General features: G+C 40.9%; 1 protein-coding gene across 2 annotated transcripts in view; it reads left to right on the top strand.

The window, feature by feature from the left end:
• The window catches only part of TNFAIP3 (TNF alpha induced protein 3), a 29,186-nt gene extending 7,267 nt beyond the window's left edge, over positions 1 to 21,919 (top strand). For both annotated transcript variants that reach the window (XM_042444867.1, XM_042444868.1), the window contains 8 exons: positions 3,582 to 3,894; positions 10,072 to 10,262; positions 11,501 to 11,648; positions 13,287 to 13,457; positions 14,321 to 14,501; positions 15,912 to 16,828; positions 17,931 to 18,148; positions 19,615 to 21,919. In XM_042444867.1, the coding sequence (XP_042300801.1) occupies positions 3,582 to 3,894; positions 10,072 to 10,262; positions 11,501 to 11,648; positions 13,287 to 13,457; positions 14,321 to 14,501; positions 15,912 to 16,828; positions 17,931 to 18,148; positions 19,615 to 19,899 (2,424 nt within the window). In that variant the 3' untranslated portion in view covers positions 19,900 to 21,919. The remainder of the gene's footprint in view (positions 1 to 3,581; positions 3,895 to 10,071; positions 10,263 to 11,500; positions 11,649 to 13,286; positions 13,458 to 14,320; positions 14,502 to 15,911; positions 16,829 to 17,930; positions 18,149 to 19,614) is intronic.
• The last annotated feature ends 2,516 nt before the right edge of the window (positions 21,920 to 24,435 follow it).

Below are 24,435 nucleotides of genomic sequence, written 5' to 3'. Positions count from 1 at the left end.
TGTTCTGCCTTTTTCTGAAGATTGGAACTCAAGTAAATTTAGTATTTAAACTTGAAAACAAAAAAAAGTATGAACGTTAGAGTACATTAAACTATTGCCAATATTAAATGATTTAGAAGTACACTTGAAAAAGATAAAACACCATTAAAAGATAAAAAGCAATTGAAACAATACAGCCTAGGAACAGTACAGCACACTTGTCCATTATTTTAAAACTTTCTGTTCTAAAAGCCCATCAAATAAAAAGTGTTTTGTCTGCCAGTGGAAAAACAAGAAGGCTTCCTTGGGACGGGAGTTTCAGAGGGTTTTCTCTCACATCCCCACCAACCATGCTTGCAACACCAGCAGGACTGAAAGAGGAGCATCTTAGGGCCTGGGCAAGATATATAGCAAGATAAGGTCTGCCAAGTACCCTGGTCCTGGGCCATAAAGAGGTTTATAGGTTATAACCAGCACTTTAAATTGCCCCTGGAAACAAACTGGCATCCAGTGGAGCTCTTTTAACAGAGAAGTATGGGCCCTGCCCTGGTTAATATGAACAACATGTTCCTCTGGAAGCACTCCTAGAATGGCTAGTTGAGAGACTGAAAACTCTGGCCAATACTAGCCCTGCTCTGTCTTGGTGTGGTTGGAAGAAAAAGCTTGAAAACAACAAATATTTTGTATTTTCATATTCTTCTCAAAGGATGATTTGGCAAATAATATAAAAGCAATGGTTTTTAGAGCATCTTTGATTGTGAGATTTACATGCACAGGATGATGGACTGCAAAATAATAAAATTCACTTGCTGAAAACATAAGCATACTCTTCTGAAATTAGCGGGACTTACTCTTGAATAAGGATGACCTGCATTTTGTGTGTGTGTGTGTGCGTGTGTGCTCATGTGTGTGCATGTTTTCAAATTGCCTGTTGATTTATGGAGAGCCCATGAATTTCATATGGTTTTCTTAATCAATGAATACACAGATGTTTTTGCTAGATCCTTCCTATGAAATGCAGCCTACAACACCGGATATTTGTTGACAGTCTCCTATCCAAGTAGGGCTGACCTTGCTTAGCTCCCAAGATCAGAAGGGATCTGGTGCCTTCAAGTTATTTAGGCACTGTGGCTTGTTTGATACCTTCTGGTATAATAATAATAATAATAATAATAATAATAATAATAATAGGATTTATTTATATGCCATCCAATCACTGGGAATCCGGGCGGCTTACAACAGAGGGGATAATAGACGGTTCCCTGCTCTCAGGCTTACAATCTAAAAAGGAGAAGGGAATGGTGAGGGGGGGAGGGGATCAGGTCCAGCAGTTCTTCTCTCCCTCTGAGGCCTGGACCAAGGCAGATGGACTGGAGGGAGGGCTCTTCTTCTTCAGCCTAACCCTGGTGGAGCTGGGCCAGCCTATTCTCTCCCTCATAGGCCGAAAGACGACAGTTATGGGGGGAGGAGCCTCTTTCTTCAGGCTAACCCTGATAGAGCTGGGCTAACCTATTCTCTGCCTCATAGGCCGAAAGATGACAGTTATGGAGGGAGGAGCCTATTTCTTCAGGCTAGCCCTGATGGAGCTGGGCCAGCCTGTTCTCTCCCTCATATGCCGAAGGATGACAGTTAAGAAGGGAGGAGCCTCTTTCTTCAGGCTAGCCCTGATGGAGCTGGGCCAGCCTGTTCTCTCCCTTTAGCCATCTGTTCCCATGTATGGAACAAATTGCTGTAAGGAGAAGAGATGTCTCTTGGCAGAATAGGAACTTTAATCTGCTTTCTGATTGAATTTGCTACATTGGATAGTCTATTATTACTTAACACTGGAAACAACCAGTTGTAGGCTTAAGCATACATGTGTGCTATTGATGTAATCATTTCTTATTCACACAAAGTTTCCCACTGACTCAAAATTGTCTTTTTGTATTATGTACTTGCAGAATCAGACACCTATCTTAAATTATTGTGGGGTTTTTAAATATTCTTACTACTAATAGAGTAAGAATTTTAATAAATATAAATATTTTTGAAAACCGCAAAGGGTTTTCCAACCTTGAAACTAATGTTAAGCATTTGTACTCTGGTTGTCACATGCTTAACTTTTCCAGTGAAGTCATTGGGGACCCAGAGATTAGCTTTAGATGGATTGTGCCTATTTTATCATGCTGTAATCAAAGCTTATTGATCATATAGGTTTCTCTCTTCCATTCCACCCATAATTAATTGGATTTTTTTTTCCTGTAGATGAAACCTGTCTTACTGATATGTTTAGAATTGGATTGCAATGTATTATTAGGGATCAATTTGTGTTTGTTTTACCAGAGTTTGTTTGTTTTGGTTTAGCAATTTGCAACACTTTGATATTTTTGATATTTTTAGTTTTTAAGACAAGCAGTCCTCATTTTCACCTGCCTTCTGTTCCGTTATTCTTTAGATCCTGTTTCAGTGTATGATTTTTTAAAAGTCCTTGTGTAATTCCTTACTCAGAACAGACGTAAATTAAGGAAATACTTTATTCATTACATATAATCTTGCTGCTTTTAATCTTTCCGGGGGGGGGGGGGGCTCAGTTCAAGTGAGTAGGAGAAGAGATAACAAAATGGAGGTTGGGGAAGAGACAGAAAAAACAACCCATCTTTTTCCAGCAGGGATGAAGAAAGTGTGACCATCTAGATATTGTTGGACTTCAAGCCCCATCATCCTTCATTGTTGGCTGTGCTTCCAAGAGAGCCTGAGATGCAGTCCAGCAACATCTGGAGCACCATACATTCTTCATCTCTGTTTTAGACACATTCTCTGTTCTGTTTTGAGAGCTACAGGGAGCAAGCATGAGATTTTAACCATATCATGGGGTTTTCCTGGCAAGGCTTGTTCAGTGGCTTTGTCTGTGGCTCGGAAAGTGTGACTTGTGTAAGGTCAACCAACAGGTTTGCATGGCAGAGTGGGAATTCGAACTTTATTACCCATGTTACCCAGACCATGCTTTGAGTAGTCTTACACTGCCTGTTTTAATTAAACATAGTTTAAAAAAAAAAACAAGCCGTACCATTTGCCTCTTGCAAAGAGAAAGAGAAAAATCCCCAAGTCACTAGTCAGTCTGATCATAAGGGAATTATAGAATGGAAAAATGCATGGGGGGAAATTCTAAGATAAGAGGGAATTCTTTGTAGTCTAAATAGACCCAGCTGAGTAATCTTGGGTCTCCAATTCTGCACTGTTCATCACACACCTTGTGAACTGGCATGCTGCAGTAATCTGAAGGACACTTCTTGGATGCAGATTTCTTTTCCAGTAGCAGGTGCCTCTTTGCTTCCCATTTATAACACAGGCCAAAATAATAATAATAATAATAATAATAATAATTTATACCCCGCTCTTCAGCCAAGGCTATCAGAGTGGCTTACAATTTGTAAATCAGACATATAAATTGATAATTTATAAAACATTGATATCTCAGATGTTGCTGGAAGTTTGCTTTACTCCTATTGGAAAGAACTCTTGGCAAAACTAATTCCTGCAAAGTAAACCATGAATAAAACGTACTGTGTCATATTTGAAGAGGAATGTTTCTCACCTTGTTTTACTGATGTTTCTTTTCTTAGGTTTCTTCTGAAAAAATGGCTGGTTCACAAGTTATTCCTCAAGCTTTATATTTGAGCAACATGTTGAAGGCTGTGAAGATAAGGGAGAGAATGCCTGAAGACCTCGTCAAGTGTACCAATGGGATAATCCATCATTTCAAGACAATGCATAGATATACCATAGAGATGTTTAGAATGTGTCAGTTTTGTCCACAGTTCCAAGGGCTTCTTCAAAAAGCTCTTATTGATCAAACAACCCAGACCTCCCTAGAACGTCAGCGGAAGCTGAACTGGTGTCGAGAAGTTAAAAAACTTATGCCATTGAAGACAAATGGTGAGTCAGGCATCTTTTATTTTTATTTTTTTCTTGGCAGGACAAAATAATATGATATGCCTTATTTATTAAACTAGTGAGTTAATCCTGCTTAGTTATCATTGCTATTTTTATTCCTCCTCCTCTTTTTTAAAAAAAGTTGAATTGTGTACCTGATGGCCCGAATCATATTAAATTTAACAGATCTATATACTAGAAATCTAGTGTTTGAATGTTTGGCTCTCATGTGTTGTAGGTCACATTTACAGACACTCATGTCTACAGTGATGTTCTAAGCAAAAACAAAAGTTTACACACTGTGTGATCTTGGGCAAGTCACATGCCCTCAGCCTCAGAGGAAAGCAATATCAAACCTTCTCTGAACAAATCTTGCCAAGAAAACCTCATGATAGATTAGCATTAGGGTCAACATAAATTGGAAACGACTTGAAGGCATACAACAACAACAAAATATTCACCTGAGCTCGGTATATTGTAATAATCAAAGGGGTTATATAAGTAAACATCATTCTCAGTGTTATGCTCTTCCAGATAGAAGTGTTAGTGTCCATTATGGTGAGACTGCATTTCTTCCATCATTTCTTATAATGTCACTTTGTACAATCCAAGTTGTCTTAATTTAATGAGGAGATTGAACTAATAGGTTCTTAATGTTAGCTCTTCTTTTCACACAAATGCTTAATTATTTAAGATAAGGGTTGAGTCCCCTGATCCAGAATCCCAAAATAAGAAATACTCCAAAAACCAAAACTTTGCTTTCAATGCACATAAAGTTTGTTTCATGCACAAAATTATTTTTTAAATATTGTATAAAATTGCCTTTGGACTATGTGTATTTTGTGTTTAAACTTTGGTTCCCATCTCCAAAATATCTTGTTACATGCATAAATGCAAATGGAAGTATTTCAAAATGCAAATAAAATAAAATAAAATTAAAAATAAAAAAATTAAATTAAATTAAATTAAAAATTAAAAAAAATCTGAAAAACAGGACCCTTCTGATCCCATGCATTTCAGATAAAACAGACTCAACCTTTAGTCAGATGTTCACACCACCATGCTTTATTTATTCATTTTGGAGCACAATTATTATTATTGTTGTTGTTGTTGTTGTTATTATTATTTCTATCCCACTTCTCTGTTATACACAATCAGAGAGGCTTAAATAAAAATTCAACAACAATACTTCAAGTATATACACCCACAGTACCCTCCCCCCTAAAATAACAATTAAACAAGCAATAATTAAAATAATCTGTTAAACAGATCATATTTAAAATATTCTAAAGTTAACAACCATGTCTTTCCAAATGGGCGAGGACAAGAGTGTGAATAACTCCATTTCTATGGCCGGGGTTTTCCTATTCAGGAAAGGCCTGCCGGAAGAGATCCGTAAATAAAATAAATAAAAATAAAATAATACAATGCTGGCTGTCTTTCTGGAAACTGGTGTATTTTTTAAAAATGAGCCTAAGAGACAGTGACCCATGCATAATTTATGAACATCATATCAAGACTGCTTTAAACCATTCGCCATGGTGGTAATCATGAAATGATAATTATGTGATAGATACTTACATAAGTGCATCAATCTATTTTTGACTTAAGCCAGGGGTGGCCAAACTGCAGCCCACAAGCCACATGGAACCCACCAACATTTTTGTGCCCCCCCCCCCCCCCCCCCCCCTACCAGGGGTTAACAATTTTTTATTATTATTCTTTGCTCTAAATTGACCTCACGCTTGAGCGTATTAGGCAATAGCCACTGGCCTTGTTAGGTGGAGATTATGGGAGATGTAGTTCCAAAGAGTAACATGTCAATGCTAGGAATATTAGTTGGTATCTTCTTAATGATCAACCTCTTTACAGTGTATTGACAGATATCTTCACTAGAGCCCTCCTGTGCCTAGTTGTTCTCAGCTGTATAGTTTGTTTTAAAACACTGGGTCACATTTCCTATGTAATAAAGAGAGTCCAATTGAAGCTACTATTAGCCCATTTCTGCAAGAAGAAACATAAGCTAAGTGCACATCAGGAATACACCATGTGCAATGCTGCTTCAGTTGTAACATCAGAAGTATAGAAAGAAGTTCTGTTCATTGCTCACATATCCTCATTTGGGTACTTCCTGTAATGTCTGTAGCGACCAACAAGTACTGCTTCATAATGCATGCATCACCTTTCTTCCAAATTATGCTAAACTTACTCATTGTGTGTAATCAGCATGGACATGAATAAATAAAATAAAATAAATCATTATGCGCAGTGGTGCAAGAGGAAGCGAAAAGAAGCATATGTACACACATGTATACCATTACATCTCAAACAGTGTGCCATGACCTCTCATGAATGGATGGGTCACTTGTGGTCAGCAGCAGGTTTTGAGATTGCAGTACAAGTAGTTAAGAAGGCCTCACTTTTCAGTCAAAGGTTAGAACCAACAAATTGTGTTTGTACGGGGCAAATGTGCTACATTTTGTTCTTTCCTTTGGCTGACTTGGTCAAACTTTCAGAAGCCACTGTTATATATGTTTCCTTCTACAGTACTTTACTGAATCCATGGATGGCTTTCCTGGAGTCCTCTTGGGCTACATGGTTCTTAGCCTCAGTGTCGCCCCCCACCCCAGGTCATTTCAGAACTTATATTTCATTTGAGGTTTTTTTTTTTTTTCCAAAAGTAGAATAGAAAATTTGCAAAATAAACTGCATGAGTCATCTTTTTTTTCCACTTCTGTGCATGCAACATGGTGAACATAGAAAGGATTTTCAAGCAGCCTATCTTCCCCAGTCAGGCACCCTCCAGATGCATTACACTAGAACTCCCAATATCCTCAACCAGTAAGGAAATGGTGCAAATGTTTATCCAATCCATCTGGGAGCACCCAGTTGGGAGAGGTTACTATTGGCATTGTGGTGAATCTTTCTCTTTCTCCAGATCCCTTGAGGCTTCTTCACATAAGTGGCAGTGGATGGCCATGTTGTGGCACATATGGAGCAGTTGGATCTGGAGGCCTTGGGAAAGGACAGGGAGGATGCAGTGTATGGGAGAATTCTAGATGCACGTGAAGAGAGTTGTTGGACTGCAATTCCTCACCATTGGCTGTGCTGGCTGGGGCTCCTGGAAATTGTTGTCTAAAAACATCTTGAGGGCTCTGCTTTGCTCTCCTCTGATATGAAGCATTCTGAGTACCCATGAAAAGACAATTTGTGTTGTAGATACAGTGGGATTTGGTTCCAGGATTCCCTGCAGATCCACAGATATTCAAGTCCTATGATATACAATGGCGCAGTAAAATGGTGTCCCTTATATAAAATGGCAAAATCTATCTTTTTGAATATTTTCAAGCTATCCATGGATGCAGAACCTGTGGCTGCAGAAGACCAAATATACTAGTAAACAAACATTTAGAAGCAATTTGTGCATAGCCAACAAAACAAAATTTGGCTGTACAGTTGACCCTCCTTATCCATTTTTTTAAAATCATGGATTCAACCATCCACAGATTGAAAATGTTCCAAAAAATAACTATTTTAAACAGCAAATCTTGATTTTGCCGTTTTATATAAGGAACATGATTTTACTGTGCCATTGTATTTAATGGGACTTAAGCATCCATGGATTTTGGTATCTACGGAAGATCGTTGAACCAAACCCCGGAGGATGTCAGGGCATCTTATAATCTCTATCCATTTTGAAAGTCAAGAAATAAATCATTTATCTGTTCATTTATTTAATGAATCTTTAAAGTTTTAAAGAAATCTTGGAGGGGGCACAAACTTACATGCTGTAGTGGAATTCAGGGTCATGCACACATCTTATGTATGTTTGAGGACATTAGGAAGGAATGTAGTTATTGGGTTTTAAAAACAAAAAGTTTCAAGGAAACAATAATTTTAAAAGATTCCAACCTCTCCTGAGTAGCAATTTCATTAGTCTAATGAGTAGGCATTCCAGTTTACCCTAACCACACCCACTTGGAAAGTCCAGTATGTACTTCACAGTTCAAATGTCTATACCTCAGAACAAGAAGTACAATAGCTGTTACTCAATTGCAAGTCGAATAGCTTTGTACTGGGGAATTCCAAGTGTTGCTTAGGGAATTTTGGGCTCGTGGTTCTCAATAAAGAACTGAAAGTAAGCACACACAGGAGGAAAAAAACTTCTTATCTTTGCTCTAGATTTCGCGAAGGGAAAATTTTTACAGGATGTAATTATTGTCCTAGTTGTATGCCATAAATGTATCTTTTGCTAAGCCTGGGGACTGTAAATCAGTCCTTCGATGAATGGCATTAGACTTGCGTTTAAGAGTGTGTGTGTGTGTTTGTGTTAAGATTACATGAGGAAAAACCCAATATACATTACTACTGTAAATATGTTTTCAGATTTGCTGTATTGAAAAAAAAAAAGAACTTAGCAGTGAATACCTCCCCTATAGAAAATGTTTAGATTTTGACACTGGTGGAATTCATACCTTGCTTGATATGACAAGAAAAAGAAAGACCACAATTGAGGGCTGGGCCAAAATGGGTTCAAAGCAGATATGAGACGAATTCTTGCCAATGTTGTTATCTTGACTGAGAGAGCGTATTGACTCACCATCATGAAAATGGTCTATTGCCTCCTGATTTTTCCCACATCTCAGGACTTTTTGTGAAAAAACATTGTGTAAAAATAATTTTGTGCAGGGTTGGGGGGGGGTATTTACGTGTCAAACAATGTTTTTTGCACAGACAACGGGATGCAAAGATTCTTAAGATTTTGTCTATCTTTTGTGACTTTTTCACAGAAAACTCCTGAAAATTGTATAAAACTCTCATCATCTCAGTTAGTGCAGAGTTAATTTTTGATATTTTTTCTTTGTTGTTGTTGTGTGCCTTTAAGTCATTTTGACTTATGGCAACCCTAAGGCATGAAATCACAGGGTCTTCTTGGTATAATGTGTGTAGAGGCAATTTGTTCTTCTCTTCTTTTGAGGCTCAGAGACTATGACTTGCCTAAGATCACCCAGTAGATTTCTGTGATTTTGCAATGTCCTAATCCAAAACTCAAACCACTACCATGCTGGCTCTTTCCTTACTGAATACAAGAATGCAATAAACCAGGAAAAGATTTTTACCCATACTTGGCAGTGCCCTTTTCATGGAAAAGTTTCAATGGGAAAATTCCACCCCACCTCATGAAAAAAAGACCTTTGCTTTGTGGACCTTTGGAAGGTGAACATATGAACAGGATAAAATTCTTCCCCTGACTGCAACTGCCTTATTGTATATATTCTCATGAAAATGTTTGCACCAAAGTCTTGCATACATATATTTAAATAATATACAATACATGATCTTTAGTTCCTTCCCTTTTTTGCTGAAACAAATAGGAGCAGTAGATGGAGTTCATCCCTTCATGGCAACTTCTTTGCCAAGAAAGAAAAGAGGTTCCTAATTTCTTACCAAAAGATAAGAGTATTGTTTTCCCACTGTTGTTGCAGCTGTTGTTGTTGTGTGCCTCCTGCAGAGTTTAAGGCAAGGCTTCTATCTTACCGCAGTAATTCTCCTCATTTGTGTTACCTTCAAACAATCCCAGGCAATATGTTTCAGAATCTTGTTTAAGGAATCCCCTTCCCAACAAGGTTGGCATTAGGAAGTATTCAGCATTAGAGTGCTTTCTTCCTGGATAGAAAAGGCCATGATGTTTTGGGGAACCATTACTAGGGTATTCACTGCAATGTTGTTGTGGACATTTCCCACAAGGGCTAGATACTTTTGTGTGTTATATATAGGAATGACAAACATGAAAAGATTCTGAATAGATTACTTATCAGAAACAAAAATAACCTTTCATTTTGGTAACAATATTCCTGATACCTAATTTATTTATGACAATTTCTTATAAATTGGTTTTTATTTCCTCTTTTCTGTAACTCCTCTGGGGTGAATAATGTAACTCTCAGGTTAATCATGTCAACCCTCAGCAATTGATTGGAAGTTATTTCCTTGGCAAAAAAATAAAAATAAAAAAAAATCCAGGGCTTGAATCAGAGGAACTACCAAAGCATTGCCAATACAGTATGCACAGCACTGGATTCTTAATTTTGAAGAATCTGAATCAAAGTATATACACAATCCATTCTGCATTTATTAATGTTTATTTTGTTATTAAATATTTTTTCAATTCCTCTGTAGGTGATGGAAATTGCCTCATGCATGCTGCATCCCAGTACATGTGGGGTGTCCAAGATGTTGACCTGCTCCTGAGAAAAGCACTATTTAGTGTTCTCAAGGAAGTTGATACACGAAACTTTAAACTGCGTTGGCAACGGGAGACTCTAAAATCACAGGAATTTGTGGCAACAGGCCTCTGCTATGATACAAGGGTAAGCATGGCAGATGTATGTAATGTTTCACAAAATTGGTATACTTGAGTTGATCATGATTTCCTGTGCATAATTATACACATAATGGAAGAGGATTGTGGGGGCATACATAACAAAGTAAAATTGCAGGGTTCTCAACTTATTGAAGCATGTTAGTCCCTTAACTTGACTGAATTGCCCAATTTATCAACAAAGAGTTTCACTACTGTGGAGTTTCCAAATTAAGTAACCTCATCTGAGATGGGTTATTTCCACGGACCACCCACATTTCCAGAACATTGGCATGCCTCTGCCTATTATGAAGAGGCACTCTTGGGAAAGCTGCTACCACACAAGAACAACAGACAGACAGGCGTTCTGTTTCTCAGGAACATGCACTGTTCCATCCCACTAAGTAGGGATTCCTTTCTGTTTTCAACTTTCTTATGCAAGAACACCCTGTTTGAAAAGAGAAATGTCCTGTCTGAGTCTGGGTCCCTCTTCTGCTCACTAACCACAGCCCAGGTGGACTGTAGACTCATCCTCCCACAACAGATTTACAGAAGTAAGACTAGCAGTGCAGGCAGCAGAGTGGCTTCCTAGTCTTGAAATTGCAGGAATGCAAGCAACCACTTGCTTACCCACTGGTGAGGAACTAAAATTACATCTTGGGAGACCAGGCAAGCAAGAGAAATTTATTAAAAAGATATGTAATTCTCTTTCTCTCTTCCCTTCAGTTTTGAGGTCATATGTATTCATCAGATGATTAAATGGACAATCCTAAACATCCATAGCAAGCTAGTTCTATGGTAGGGCACAGGTAGGAGAGGGCAGAGGTGCCTTTCCCTGGTGGAGAGGACTGCTGCTGGCATGCCCACATTGGAGGCCATGGAAAGCTTTACAGTTACAGGGATGTTGGAAGTGTTTGTCCACTAGAAAACAGGCCAAACTGAGAAGGAGTGATTTGGGACAACTAGCTTCCAGAGCTTTATGTACAGTGGGGCCTTGTTATCCTCTGGGATTTGGTTCCAGGACCCACTGTGGATACCAAAATCCATGGATGTTTGAGTTCCGTTAAATACATTAGATAGTAAAATGGTACCCCTTATATAAAAATATAAAAAGTGGCAAGATCAAGGTTTACTCTTTGGAATTTATATATATATTTAAAATGTTTCAAGCAGTGGATGCTTGAATCTGTGGCTAAAGAATCTGTGGTTACAGCAGGTGAACTGTATCTTCTTGTTGTTTTCCATTAGAACTGGGAGGATGAATGGGAGAATCTCATCAAGATGGCATCAGCAGAAACTTCAGTTGCCCAACAGGGCCTCCAGTATAAGTCTTTGGAAGAAATACACATATTTGTCCTTGTTAACATCTTAAGACGGCCAATCATCGTTGTGGCAGGTAGGAATTCATATATAGTGGGCCCTCCTTATCATGGACTTGCCATCCATGCATTTGAACATCCACAGATGGCAAGCCCTCATTGTCCCCAATGGTAGCGTGCACGCAGCCATGCTGCCATTGTGAACAAAAATCCCTTGCTCACTTCCTCCCTCCTTCCCTTCCTTTCTTCTCTCCCTCCTTCCTTCCTTCCCTCCCTCCCTCCCTCCTCCTTCCTTCCTTTGCATCTTCTGCCCCAGCTTAGGTGTGGAGGCAGAGTCTGGCTCCCAGTCAGCTGGGGCTGGGGCTGAGACTTGAGCATCTCAGAGCACCTGTCACCAGGCCCGGCACTGGGGACGGAGCCTCTGGACCCCAAGCCCCGGCCCCAGCCCCGGCTCCCTCAGAACCTAGTTGGCTGGAGGGAACTGAGGCCAGTGCCAGGGCTTGGTCTCAGAGCCCAGAGGCTCCATCCTGGGTGCTCAGCCTGGAGAGGGAGCTCCAAGACTGGAGCTCCAGGCCTGGCTGAGCAGGCAGCAGACACTGCCCCTAAAGCCAAGCCCGGGCAGAAGATTTGAAAGAAGGACGAAGAAGGAAGGATGGTTAAATCCATTATATGGAGGGCCGACTGTAAAGAGAAACTTTTAACATCCCATTGTAATAACTGGAAGGGCAAGACAGGATTTCCACCAGTTCCTTTCTCCAATATCAGTGTGTTAGAGGAATGTGGTCAGTTGGGAAGAAAGCTAAATGCATATTGGCTCTCCTTGTATTCTGGGATGCTGTTGCATTGGAGTTTCAGATCATGGGAAGAGCCTACCCACCTTGGCAGACATTCTGCTGATTTGATTGTTAATTGCATGATGGCAGACAATCTGCTGATATGATTGTTATATGCATAATGGGGGGAGTTGTATTATCTGCATAATTCATGCTAGATATTCTGCTGATAGAGTTGCTAATCACATAATGGGTATGCTTGAAGGGGGGGGGATTTATATATTTTATCCTGCCTTATTATTATACCACACACAGATTTGGTGAGTCAGGCATGTTCACAACTGTTAATAGTTATACAGGAAGGATCGCACCCATTGGTTAACACAATACTAGTGCAGAACCCCACTTCCAAGTGAAAAGAGAGTCCAGAAGCTGCTTTAGTGTGGTAGAAATGGAAGTAATATCTTGATCAGTGCCTTCTGTTAATGGGAACAGAGGACTCCTCAGATCCCTTTGCTAAAATCACCTAATTTCCCTGAAGTCCTTCCCACTAAATGTGGCAGTTACTTGGGCAAACTGTAACTCCAACTTAAAAAACAAAATACTATTCAGTACAAAATTCGTTGTTGGCCTGGCTTGTGAAAGCTTGGCTTTGTTTTTTGTCCCAATTCTGCTAGCTTTTATATTTTCTCACAGTAAGTTATTTATCTGCTTACATACAGGAGAGGGAACATGCGATTTTCCAGATGTTGCTGGACTGTATATTTCAGCAACTCTAGACAGTATAGTAAGTGGTGAGGAATGTTGGAAATGGTAGCCCAACAAATATCCGGAGAGCCACATAATTATAATTAAGAAATTAAAGCACAGGTATTTCCCTGTTTCTGATGTTGGTGGAAGTCTTGTAATACATTAAACTTTTTTTTCTTTCACTTGAAACAGATAAGATGCTTCGAAGCCTTCAGTCAGGTTCAAGCTTTTCTCCTCTGAACATTGGTGGGATTTACTTGCCTCTCCATTGGCCAGCGGAAGAGTGTTACCGTTATCCCATCGTCCTGGCCTATGACAGCATGCACTTCACACCACTGATTGTTCTGAAGGACAGTGGCCCAGGTCAGTCTCCAGACCTCACCACCATATTTTGTACTGTACTGACACTGTCCTGCTCCTTTTTCCATCCAAACAAGCAGCCCATAAATGTACTTTGGTCAAATGGTCAAATATATGAAATAGACAATCAGATATATCATCATCACTACCCACCCTTTTCCCAGATCAGGACTCAGAGCAGTTTACAACAGATTAAAAAACGCATAGTTAAAAATTCACAAAATAGAAAAGTTTAAAAGAAATTAAACAATGAAAAATTAAAATTAGTTAAAACATAAACTATTAAAAGCAACACACACGCACACACACACACACACAAGCACAACAAATAGGAAAGTCCAGTACATTATTTAGATGAGCCAGGCTTTATACAATCAATCATGAAATGCCTGTTGAAACAGAAAAGTCTTTACTTGTCTGTGGCAGAAAGTAGGGAAGAGGCCAGTCTAACTTCTCTGAGAAGGGAACTCTAGAACCTGGGGGCAGTCACTGAGAAGGCCCTCTCCCGTGTTTCTGCTAGATATACCTGGATGGTGAGACAGAGAGAAGTGCCTTCCCAGCAGATCACATGTATGGGTAGGTTTGTAAGTGAGTATACAGTTCTTCACATAATCTGGACCTGAGCCACATAAACTTTATAGGTGCTTACCTTGAATGGGGTTGCCCATCTCATTTTATGCCATTACCCTTTACTATTTGATTATTCCAGTCTAGTCTCATGATCAGTCCTTTGCTTTTAGTCATGGATGTTTATTGATGAGGATTATACAATTCAGATGCTTACTGGTGCTCTCTGCTGTATTATGTCCCTGTCAGTCCTATTTGATTCACAGCAGTGATCTTTTCCCTCTCTCTTCCATTGATAGAGATTCGGGCGGTCCCATTGGTCACTTGTGAAAAGGGCAAGTTTGAAGACTTGAAAGTGCACTTTCTCACAGACTCTGAAGAAAGGGAAAAAGAGAAGCTGCTGAGAGACTATCTGATGATGATAGAAATTCCTGTGCAAGGCTGGAACCCTGGAACAACACATATAATTAACACAGCAAAGTGAGTCTGATTCTTCTCCTCATTCAACATTGTAAATTGGTGTTAAGGTTTCTTCTTAAGTCATGCATTCAGCTTCTCATTTCCAGGAGCCCTTTCCAAATCAGTAACCAGGCTAGCTGGGGGAACAGTAATCCACTCTGGGAGTGTGTTCTCTGTATTCAGTGTAACACTTGGTCCCATGGAATTCAAAGATGCCTAGTATCATATAAGAACAAAATACACAACAAGAGCACGTTACAAACGGGCAGGAAAGTACGCGCAGAGCACGTACTAGGGTTAGAAAGGGCCGGTGCTTTCTGCACCCCCCTAACCCTAGTGAGCGCTCTGTGCGCACAAAATGGCAGCGGCCGTTCCACATGGCTGCCGACATGAGGACGTCACGACCGCGCCGCCTCTATACAGGGCGGCGGGGCGGGACGTGATGTCCTCGCTCCGCGCCAGGGCGGAGCAGGAAGGAGCTCTGTTTCGGAGCTCCTTCCTGGTTTGCGGTGCCGCTTTGCGTCGCTGGGCGCAGCCTTCAGACAGCTGCGCCCAGCGAAGCAAGGGAAAAAGGGGCCAAGTGGCCTCTTTCTCCTCCTCCCCGCCGCTTGAAGCCCCAATGACACCCCTTTTCAGGCTGCGGGGAAGCAGCCTTTTGCCGCTTCCCCGCAGCCTGCAAAGCGGCGGATCGGGGCCTCGGAGGCTGCCGGTCTGGCAGCTGAGGCCCCGATACACCAGGGAAAGGGGCGGGTGCAGCCCGCCCCAAACGGGCGGTCTGTAACCCACCAATATCTAGCATGGCCTGAGGAATCAGAACTAGCAAATTTCTTTCAGTGGCTCAGTAGGAAGCCAGTAAAATACATTTTCAGAAAAATGTATTATTTGTCATTATGATGTATGTTCCATTCCTCCAAGGAAATTTTGCCAGGGAGACATTGCTAGAATCAGCCATTCTAAGGTGAATGGAGAAATTTTCAGTTGGCTTGAATAAGAGAGGAGGTCAGCTCCTTTGCCAACAAAGGGCTAGAGAAGGCAGATGAGGTCACCTTCTGTCAGGTACCCTGTGGTCCCAAAGGCCCTATGCAGAACATTGTAAATATACAGGAAAGTTATGATAATACTTGGAAGAAAAGTCTTCTGTATTCATTTATGTTCATGAGTGAACAAAAACATCTACTTCCTGCTCCAGAATGCTTGTACATTCAACTGTTCCCTTTCCCACCAAATCCCACACATTTCTGTTCAGTTTCTATACATCATGTAGCATTACCCTGCATCTTAATTGTCAAAACCAGTTTGGGCTGCTTTTTATGATGGTTATAAGATTTCAGTCATTCCTGCTTTTCTGTTTCCTCTCAGATTCTGTAGGTTTGTGGCCTTTTCTCCATCCTTTGATAACACTTTGGGGTTTTGTTTTGCTTTCCTTCGCAGGTTGGATGATGGCAACTTGCCTAAAGAGATTAATCTAGTGGAAGATTATTTTCAGCTGGTGCAGCATGAGTACAAGAGGTGGCAAGAGAACACTGAAGCTACTGGAAGGGAAGCAGGCACAAGGGACCGGCTTCAATTGCACCTGTCTCAGCTGTCCCTCGTAGAGGCAAAATGCGAAACTCCCCATTGCCCTTTCTATATGTCCGTTAGCACCCAGCCCTACTGCCACGAGTGTTTTGAACGGAAACAGCAGGGGAGTAATACAAAGGGGCAGAATTTGAGGATAGGGGGTGAGAAACCCTGGGCAAATAGATCTGGTTCACCAAAGGGTGAATGTCGTGAGCTTGCTGCACAGACATGTGAAAATCCTGAGACAGGCCCTCGCTCTGCACCCCCGACAGCCCCAAGTCTTTTTCTGTACAGTGAAACCACTGCCATGAAGTGTAGGACTCCAGGCTGCCCTTTCACCCTGAATGTGCAATATAATGGGCTCTGTGAACGCTGCTATAACTCGACAGAGCTGAATCCTTGCAAAAGCCCAGATGACACGAGGCATTTGGACTGTGTGACCTGTACTTTCTGCCTCAAGGACACCAATAGGACTTTCAATGGCATGTGCAGCACTTGTTTCAAAAGGACTACAGACCGGTTGTTGAATACCAGCCCGAGTGCCACGTTGCCAGGCCATCAGAGGTCCACGTCTGATCCTACCCATCTCTCACAAAGCTTTTTGCCAAGTTCACACCACACTGTTACCAGTAGCAGTGTGATCGAGCCACTGCCACATGCTCAGTCCCAAAGAGCAGAAAAGAGGAGGGGGAGTAGTAAATGCAGAAAGCCTGGATGCAGCTTTTTTGGAACTCCTCAGAATGAAGGCTTTTGCACACTGTGTTATTTTGAGTACCGGGAAAATAAAGGTGAGTAAGTGAATGCTGTTTAGTCTTGCTCATTCTTGCCAAGGAACATGGTAACCAAGCTGCTGGGGGTGGAAATTAAGGCAGAAGGTACTTCTGCTGACTCTGAATTTGCAAGGGAAAAGACAGATGCAAATAGAGCAAACAGTACTGTTTGAAGCATTGGTGTGTGTCACATGGTGGCCCAAAAAACCACCGCAGAAACACTTCAGCTGTATTAGTCATTTATTATAATGTCAAAAATTCTTGGAACTTTTTCAAATTTTGCTGTGGTGCACAGGAGAGCACCAAACCACCCATGTTTTTGCATTATCAGGCATTCATTTTGTTATCCAGGCACACGTGCTTCTCAGATAGTTTTCTGAAATCACACTCAAGCAAAAGAGTCAATTTTAAGTTCACAGAATGTCCCCCTCCCATGCATTTAGGTCATGAGCAGGTCCTGTGTGGCAAGCCAGGACATAACTGCTTAGCCTTGGCAGTGAACACCAGACCTATTTGAGCTTCCAGGGGTAGATTGCCTGATTTGGGTTTAGACTGATGGAGATGGTCTGGGGTGGGTAAAGAATTGAGTAGAAAGTTCTGGCCATAGTTCAGGACAGGGAATTTTAATGCCAGAAAAGCAAGGATTTATACATTTGTTCATAGAAAGCAGTCATACCACAGAGTCAAAACATTGGCCTGTCCAGCTCACTGTTTGTCTAGGCTTGACTGACAGTATCTGTTCAGGTTTTTGCGTGAGACTTTCTCAGCCTTATTGGAGATGCCTGGCACTTGCATGCTTAGTGTATGTCATTGTACTACAGAACCTTTAGGTAGTTTGATAATGAATTGACATTTGTTGCTACTTAGGATTGTCTCCCATTCTGTGCATTTACTTTGTACCATCACTTGTAAAAAGTATAAGAACCTTTAATTGATTTTTTTTTAAATCATCTAACTCCTCCCTCCCCCAGCACTGCCATTAATATACATATTTAGAAAGGATGCTCCAAGAGGAGGAAGAAAAACAACTTGGCAGGGTTTTTTTTTCTTTGTGTGTTTAACATTTAAAGTGTCTTCAGAGATTTGATGTGAACATTTTCTTTCCATTCTGTTGCCATAGATGCCTCACTGCTTCATCACAGAAGGTCTCCTGCCTTGGGGCACTCTGGAACCTCTGCTGCCGTATACCAGAACACTGTTTCCTGCCTGGGTCGAGAGTGTGACACTATAGGAAGCACAATGCTTGAGGGATACTGCCAGAAATGTTTTATTGAAGCACAGAGCAAGCGGCTCCGGGAAGCCAGAAGGACAGAAGACCAACTAGTGAGACAGTCAGAAGTTAGTAAACATATGGAACTCATTTCAATTCTACATTCCTTCCTAGAAAATCCATAATACATTCATTAAAAGTATAGTTACAGTCCCTTTAAGATGCTTAGTTTATTGCCTGGGATTCTGGAGGTTGATATAATATGCTGGACCATCACCGTTCTTTAAAGACAGAAAAAACATTATCATTGCCAGATTAATGACACATCCAAATCCTGCAGAAAACATCAAAGGAATGGTTTCCAGAATGGTTTGGATTTTACATTCAACTAATTGGTGAATCACCCCATTAGTGGTGGATGTCCTGCCATGATAAAGAGCTTAAGAAGTATATATAACTTTATGCAGTGGGGGAGGAGGGTTGTAGTGAAAAAAGAGAGATTTGATTTATTCACAAACTGGAAAACCTGAATTTTAGATAAATCAGACACTAAATTCTTTAAAAACCTAATCAATATTACAGTGCCATAATTCATTGTGCATTTTGTAGCCATCTGAATTTTAAAGAAAATGCTACTATTACTACCATCTTCTCTCCCATCTCTTTCTAAATTACTTACATTTATATCCTGTCATTCATCTAGTAGTTTCCAGGTGGCATGCAAAGCTCTTTTCCTCTCCACTTCCTCCTCATAGCAGTCCTGTGACATAGATCAGGCTGATTGTGGGTGACCAACCCAACAGCTCAGTGGGGACTTTTAATTGTCTAGTATTATTAAACAGTTTTGTATACAGTATTCAGATTATGTGAATCTGAACTATTCATATTTTTGTATCATTTCTTACCTTCCCCTATATTTCCTTGCTTTTATTACCTTGTATATCCATTTGGCAAGGATATCTGTTTTAATTGTTTTGTTTTTTAACAGCACTATGTACAGTCATGATGTATCATCATCATTACAACAACAGCAATAACAAACGTAGATAACATCACAGTAGCACAATTATAAAAAAAAAAGTCACATTGCTTGGAATGTACCACATTTGCTAACCATTTCCCATTGATTCCTAGATTCTTGGGTAGTCTTCAAAACATTGATAGTCCACAATTCCCTTCAATAATATCTGGTAGACTGTGAAACCAAGAATAATACAGTATAGCAACAACTTAAAGCTGAATCTCCAAATCTGACACTCTAACTGCAATACCACACTAGCTCTTGTATGCATATTTGTGTATCTGTGTTTCTGTTTTTCTTTTGTGAGGGCAAAGAAATAGCCTGTGAGTTCTAAGGGCTGTAATAGTTTCTATCCTATTCAGCATAGCTGCTTGCACAGTGTAATTACAAATCAGTCTAGTTCTTAAATGATGAGGAAGAAGAACCAGCAACTGCAGTTTTAACCGTAGGCAACCCTTTCGTTTCCCAACCCCTCTGTACTGTAACATGATTAAAGGTAGTAAAAGCCCACACAGAATCAAATAAAAGTCTAAATATGCTGCTGTAATGACAATCTTCTTTTAATGTTTCCAGCGAATAGGACAACACAGAGAGTTACACCAGACGACCTCAAGCTCCCAGAAGGGCAGGTGTGCCACAGCTTCTTGTAGGAACCATTTAACCACTAGGAGTGAGGAACTGTGCCAGCATTGCCTGCGAGCCAACCAGCGGGCACAGTCTGGGGCACCTCGGGGAGACCATTCCACAGACGAACTCCCTAAACAGCGCTGCCGAGCTCCCGCCTGTGATCACTATGGCAACAGCAAATGCCACGGGTACTGCAATGAGTGCTACCAGTTCAAACAGATCTATGGATAGTAAGAAGGAATAAACACAATGGCTCTTGTCTTTCTAAAGGAATCAACAACAAAAAGAAGAGGAAATGGTGCTATGTCCAAAACCCTTAATTGTCCTGCTGTCACCTGGCTTTCTTCACTGCCTGTGGAAGGAATGTGTGATTTGCCAGACAAAATAATAAGCTGAATAAGCTAAGTAGACGGATGTAAACACACACAGAGATGAATGTGTTTGGGGACGCATGGATACCCATTTGTGACACAGAGGAGAACACATAGTCCAGACTTATATATACCAGGACAGAAAAGCAGTTTGTTTTCAGTGCAGATGACTATGACAGGATGTTTATGTGGAACACTTGACAACAGATATTTGTTGACCAGAGCTGTTTGGATTCTGTTCTATGCTCAATGTACTTACTGTCATAGGAGATATGTAGAGCCTGGGCCGTTTTGGACAGTACCTCTCATTCACCCTGCCTGAATGCCAAATTACAGGGAAACCTAAAGGTTTGAGATGAAGAGCTTTTCTATGACAGCTGCCACACGGCTTGGGGCTGATTGACTCTTCAAAACACTGATCTCTGGGTGAGAAGAGATTTGATGGAGGTCAAAGATGGAACGAGAACATTAGCAAGTTGCGGGTTTTAATTTTCTCCCCTCCCCCACCCCCACCCCGCTTTTTAATTTTTTTTTGTCTTTACCTTTTCTAAACCAGAGCTTTATGTGCATACAACAAGAGTTATAATCAACTACAGCTTTGTCCACCAGTGCTGGTCAGTCTTTGCACATTTGATGTTTTGGTTGTGTCTGAGGGTATAGCACATAGACTGTAATAATTTAGAAATATGAAAGAAATTGGGTCTGTCTCACTTAACTTCCAAGCATCTGAAAATGGAAGAGCAATCAGAGTAGGTAGAGAAACTTAACTAATAGAGATTCTGTATTTAATTGCTTTAGATACTATTTATATCATTGGTATCATAAATCTTTCATGGACATCATACATGGCACAGAAGGGAAGCTTACAGAGATCAGGGGTATACATTAGGGGTAGAGAGTCTTCTGGACAGGCATCCTAAACAAGTCACTGTATATTTTATGCTGTGATTTGCCAAAGAATGTACCAGGGGTCCTCCAAGCCGCTTTCTTCTCTTGTCTAGCATTATAGCTGAGCTACCCTGCTCTTTGTGGAATTTAGATTATAAGCTTCTGCATTTGCTGTTTGTGATCACTTAGTGAGCTTCACAAGGCAGGCAGGAGCTGGTAAAGTGGAGTAGCTGGCAGCAGCTCTTCCACCTTCATGATATTTGACTGCTGCTGCGAATGGCTTGTGAGAGAATCAGACCTAATATTGTAGGAAAGCTCGTACACAAACCCATTTTCATTGCGTTTGGAAGCTTCTTCCAGCTGATGTTGAACTCTGCCCCCATTATCCCTCCTTACTATTTGCCTGATGCAAATAATGTATCAAACAAAATACTAGAATGGTACTGGGAGTCTGAATCAACAGTCTAAATCAATGGTTCTCAAACTGCCCTTTAAGAGATTTTGGACTTCAGCTCCCAGAATCCCAGACTATTGCCCAACATGGCTGAGACTTTTTGGAGCTGAAGTCTAAAATCCCTTAAAGAGCACAGATTTGGAGCAGTGGTCTAAATCTCCTTTTCTATCCCTGCCTGCTCATGAATCTCTTACTTCTCCTTTGACTGTTATTTGTGGAAAAAGAACAAGCATGTTTGTTCCTCTTTGTGTTTTTACACAACTTTAGGAAAATATCCATCATTAATCCTCTCTTCTCCTTTGTCCAAAAGTTTCAGTGTCTGTCTCCTTTGATGGTGAACTTCCTATATATAATTTTGTGAATTAATGTGAAGATGTGTTAAAATATTTATACTATTTCAAAAGTGTAATTTGAACTTTGCACATTGTTAGTATGATAATTTACATCTTATTTCAATCCCTCACCCTGTCAAAAATATACCTCTGGGTAAATGTGTAACTGAAGGTGGCAAGGAAAGAATAAATAAATTATTTGAAGATTTCTTTTATTGTATCTTATTACAATAGTTGAGGTATCAGTCCAATAGGCCTGACCACCTTGACAGAATGAGGCCACCTACCATGGTCCAGAACACACTGCAGAAATAATCCAGTTAACTGCCCTAACTCAATGTGGGAACTGTAGTTTTGTGAAACATTTAGCCTTCTCTGTCAGAGATGTCTAGTGCCACAATAAACTACCAATTTCCAGGATTCCCTATCACCGAGAGACAGGGCAGTTAAAGCAGTGTCAAACTGGATTATTTTTCTGCAGTACATTTTGGACCCATGTCTTCCAGATAAAGGGTTATCAAGGGAGATTCAAAAGTACTATTCACCTATATTGTCTGTGGGAGGGGAAAGTGAGTGAAGAATTCAGTCTGAGCACCTTAATATTATTGAAATCTGTCATAGCTGACCCTGTTTGCAACATAAGAATTCTGTTAGATGGCTCCAAAAATCTGGAAAGTCCAGCGTTCTGTTCACATACTGGCCAGCTAGTTACTTCTGGGAGTCCAACAAGCATTTTTTATTTGATTTGATTTTGTTTGTTTGTTTTTTACAATACCAAGAACATGAAAGAGAGAAACGGTGAAACCCTCAGTCCTGTATTGTATTTCATTTTGGTCCTAGGAAACATGGCCTCTTTTGGTTCATTAATGTTCTCTTTGAAACTGAAAATAGACCTAGTACTTTACTGCCAAGCAAGGGAAATTTCAGCCTGAAATTTGGTTGCAAAGTCAGGGGGTTGAGGTCCATATTTGATGGGGAACTTGGCAAGACATTTTTCCAGAGAGACCCTTCTCAGTTTATCATTCCTAGCAGGCAGCTTCTGGGTCTAGCCACCATGTTAATTCCCCATGGGACTATAGTGCATTTTCTAGGGTATTGTGGGAAGTGGTTGCTAGGTCTACTTGCTTGGGATTGATCAGTGCATAATAAATGCAAAAATAAGTTTAGTCATTACTGGTAGGTACTGATAAGGAGCTGGGGCCCCAGCAGTTGCCCAAGGATGCCGGCCCTGTGATGCTTGTATGATAATCTCGTCATAGACCCAGCAGCATAGATCCGTTTCCATTAATGTGATTGTATGCTCAGTGATATGTTCCATTCAGCAATATGTCTATACAGGCTGGCTGTTGGTGAGCATCTGGATAAAAATTAAAGGGGAGGCAAACAACAGGGATGTTACTATGGAAGTCTAGTACAGACCCCGAGTCAGACGGAGGAATTGGATGATGCCTTTCTAGAACAGATGACCACTGTCTCATATAGGAGAGATTTATAGTGATGGGAGATTTCAACTATTCTGATAATATTTGTTGGAAATCAAACTCAGCCAAAACATTAAGGTCTAGCAAATGCCTCAGTTGCCTGGAAGACAGTTTCATTGTCCAAAAGGTGGAAAAGGCAACAAGGGGATCAGCCATTTTAGATCTGATCCTAACCAAAAGGGATGACCTGGACAGTGCTGTCTGGGGCTTAAAACGTCACCTAATCATGCAACAGTTCAAAACATTTGTGGGAGGGGGAATGGTGGTAAGTATAATGATCTTTGTTGATCTGCATGTCCCAATATTATTACAACTGGCCAAATTCTTCTTAGCAGAAGCTTTGGGGTATGGCGGAATACCCCTCATCACAGATTCGGACTACATAGACTGTTTTTGCCAGAATATAGAAAAACCACTGATCTTGCTGGCTGGAGAACTGTAAGAGTTGCAGTCCGATGAAGTAACATTTCCAAGCTCTATTTTTGATACAGAGCAAGAGTGAGCAATTGCAGGAGGCTAGGAGTCTGTATTATCCCTACTCCATAGATGTTGAAGGGACACACTCCCCTCACACACTGCAAATCACCCCCACACACTGAACCCTCTACAAAAAATTAAAATTAAGAATGCTTTTTGTCCCCAAATACCCTCAAACAGCCTTTTGTGTGTCAGCCTTGTGGCAAAGGCCAGTGTGGAAAAGAGGACACTACTTTGCCCCCCAATTGGATATGCTCTAACTCCTTGCTCCAGTCCTAAAATGGTGTTGCTCCAAACCACAGAAGCAATGCTCTGCACCCAAGCCTCACAAGAATTTCCCAATTGCCACTAATAATAATAATAGGATTTATTTATATGCCACCCAATCACTGGGAATCCGGGCGGCTTACAACAGAGGGGATAATAGACGGTTCCCTGCCCTCAGGCTTACAATCTAAAAAGACGAGAAGGGAATGGTGAGGAGGGGAGGGGATCAGGTCCAGCATTTTTCTCTCCCTCTGAGGCCTGGACCAAGGCAGATGGACTGGAGGGAGGGCTCTTCTTCTTCAGGCTAGCCCTGGTGGAGCTGCACCTGCCTGGTCAACTCCCTCATAGGCCGGAAGATGACAGTTATGGAGGGAGGAGTCTCTTCTTCCAGGTTAGCCCTGATGGAGCTGGGTCTGCCTGGTCAACTCCCTCATAGGCTGGAAGATGACTGTTATGGAGGGAGGAGTCTCTTCTTCCAGGTTAGCCCTGATGGAGCT

The sequence above is a fragment of the Sceloporus undulatus genome, chromosome 1 (genome assembly GCF_019175285.1).
Source record: "Sceloporus undulatus isolate JIND9_A2432 ecotype Alabama chromosome 1, SceUnd_v1.1, whole genome shotgun sequence".
In the NCBI taxonomy this organism is placed as follows: Eukaryota; Metazoa; Chordata; class Lepidosauria; order Squamata; family Phrynosomatidae; genus Sceloporus; species Sceloporus undulatus.
The sequence above is the reverse complement of the archived record's forward strand: the minus strand, read 5'-3'. Positions and strand labels throughout refer to the sequence as shown.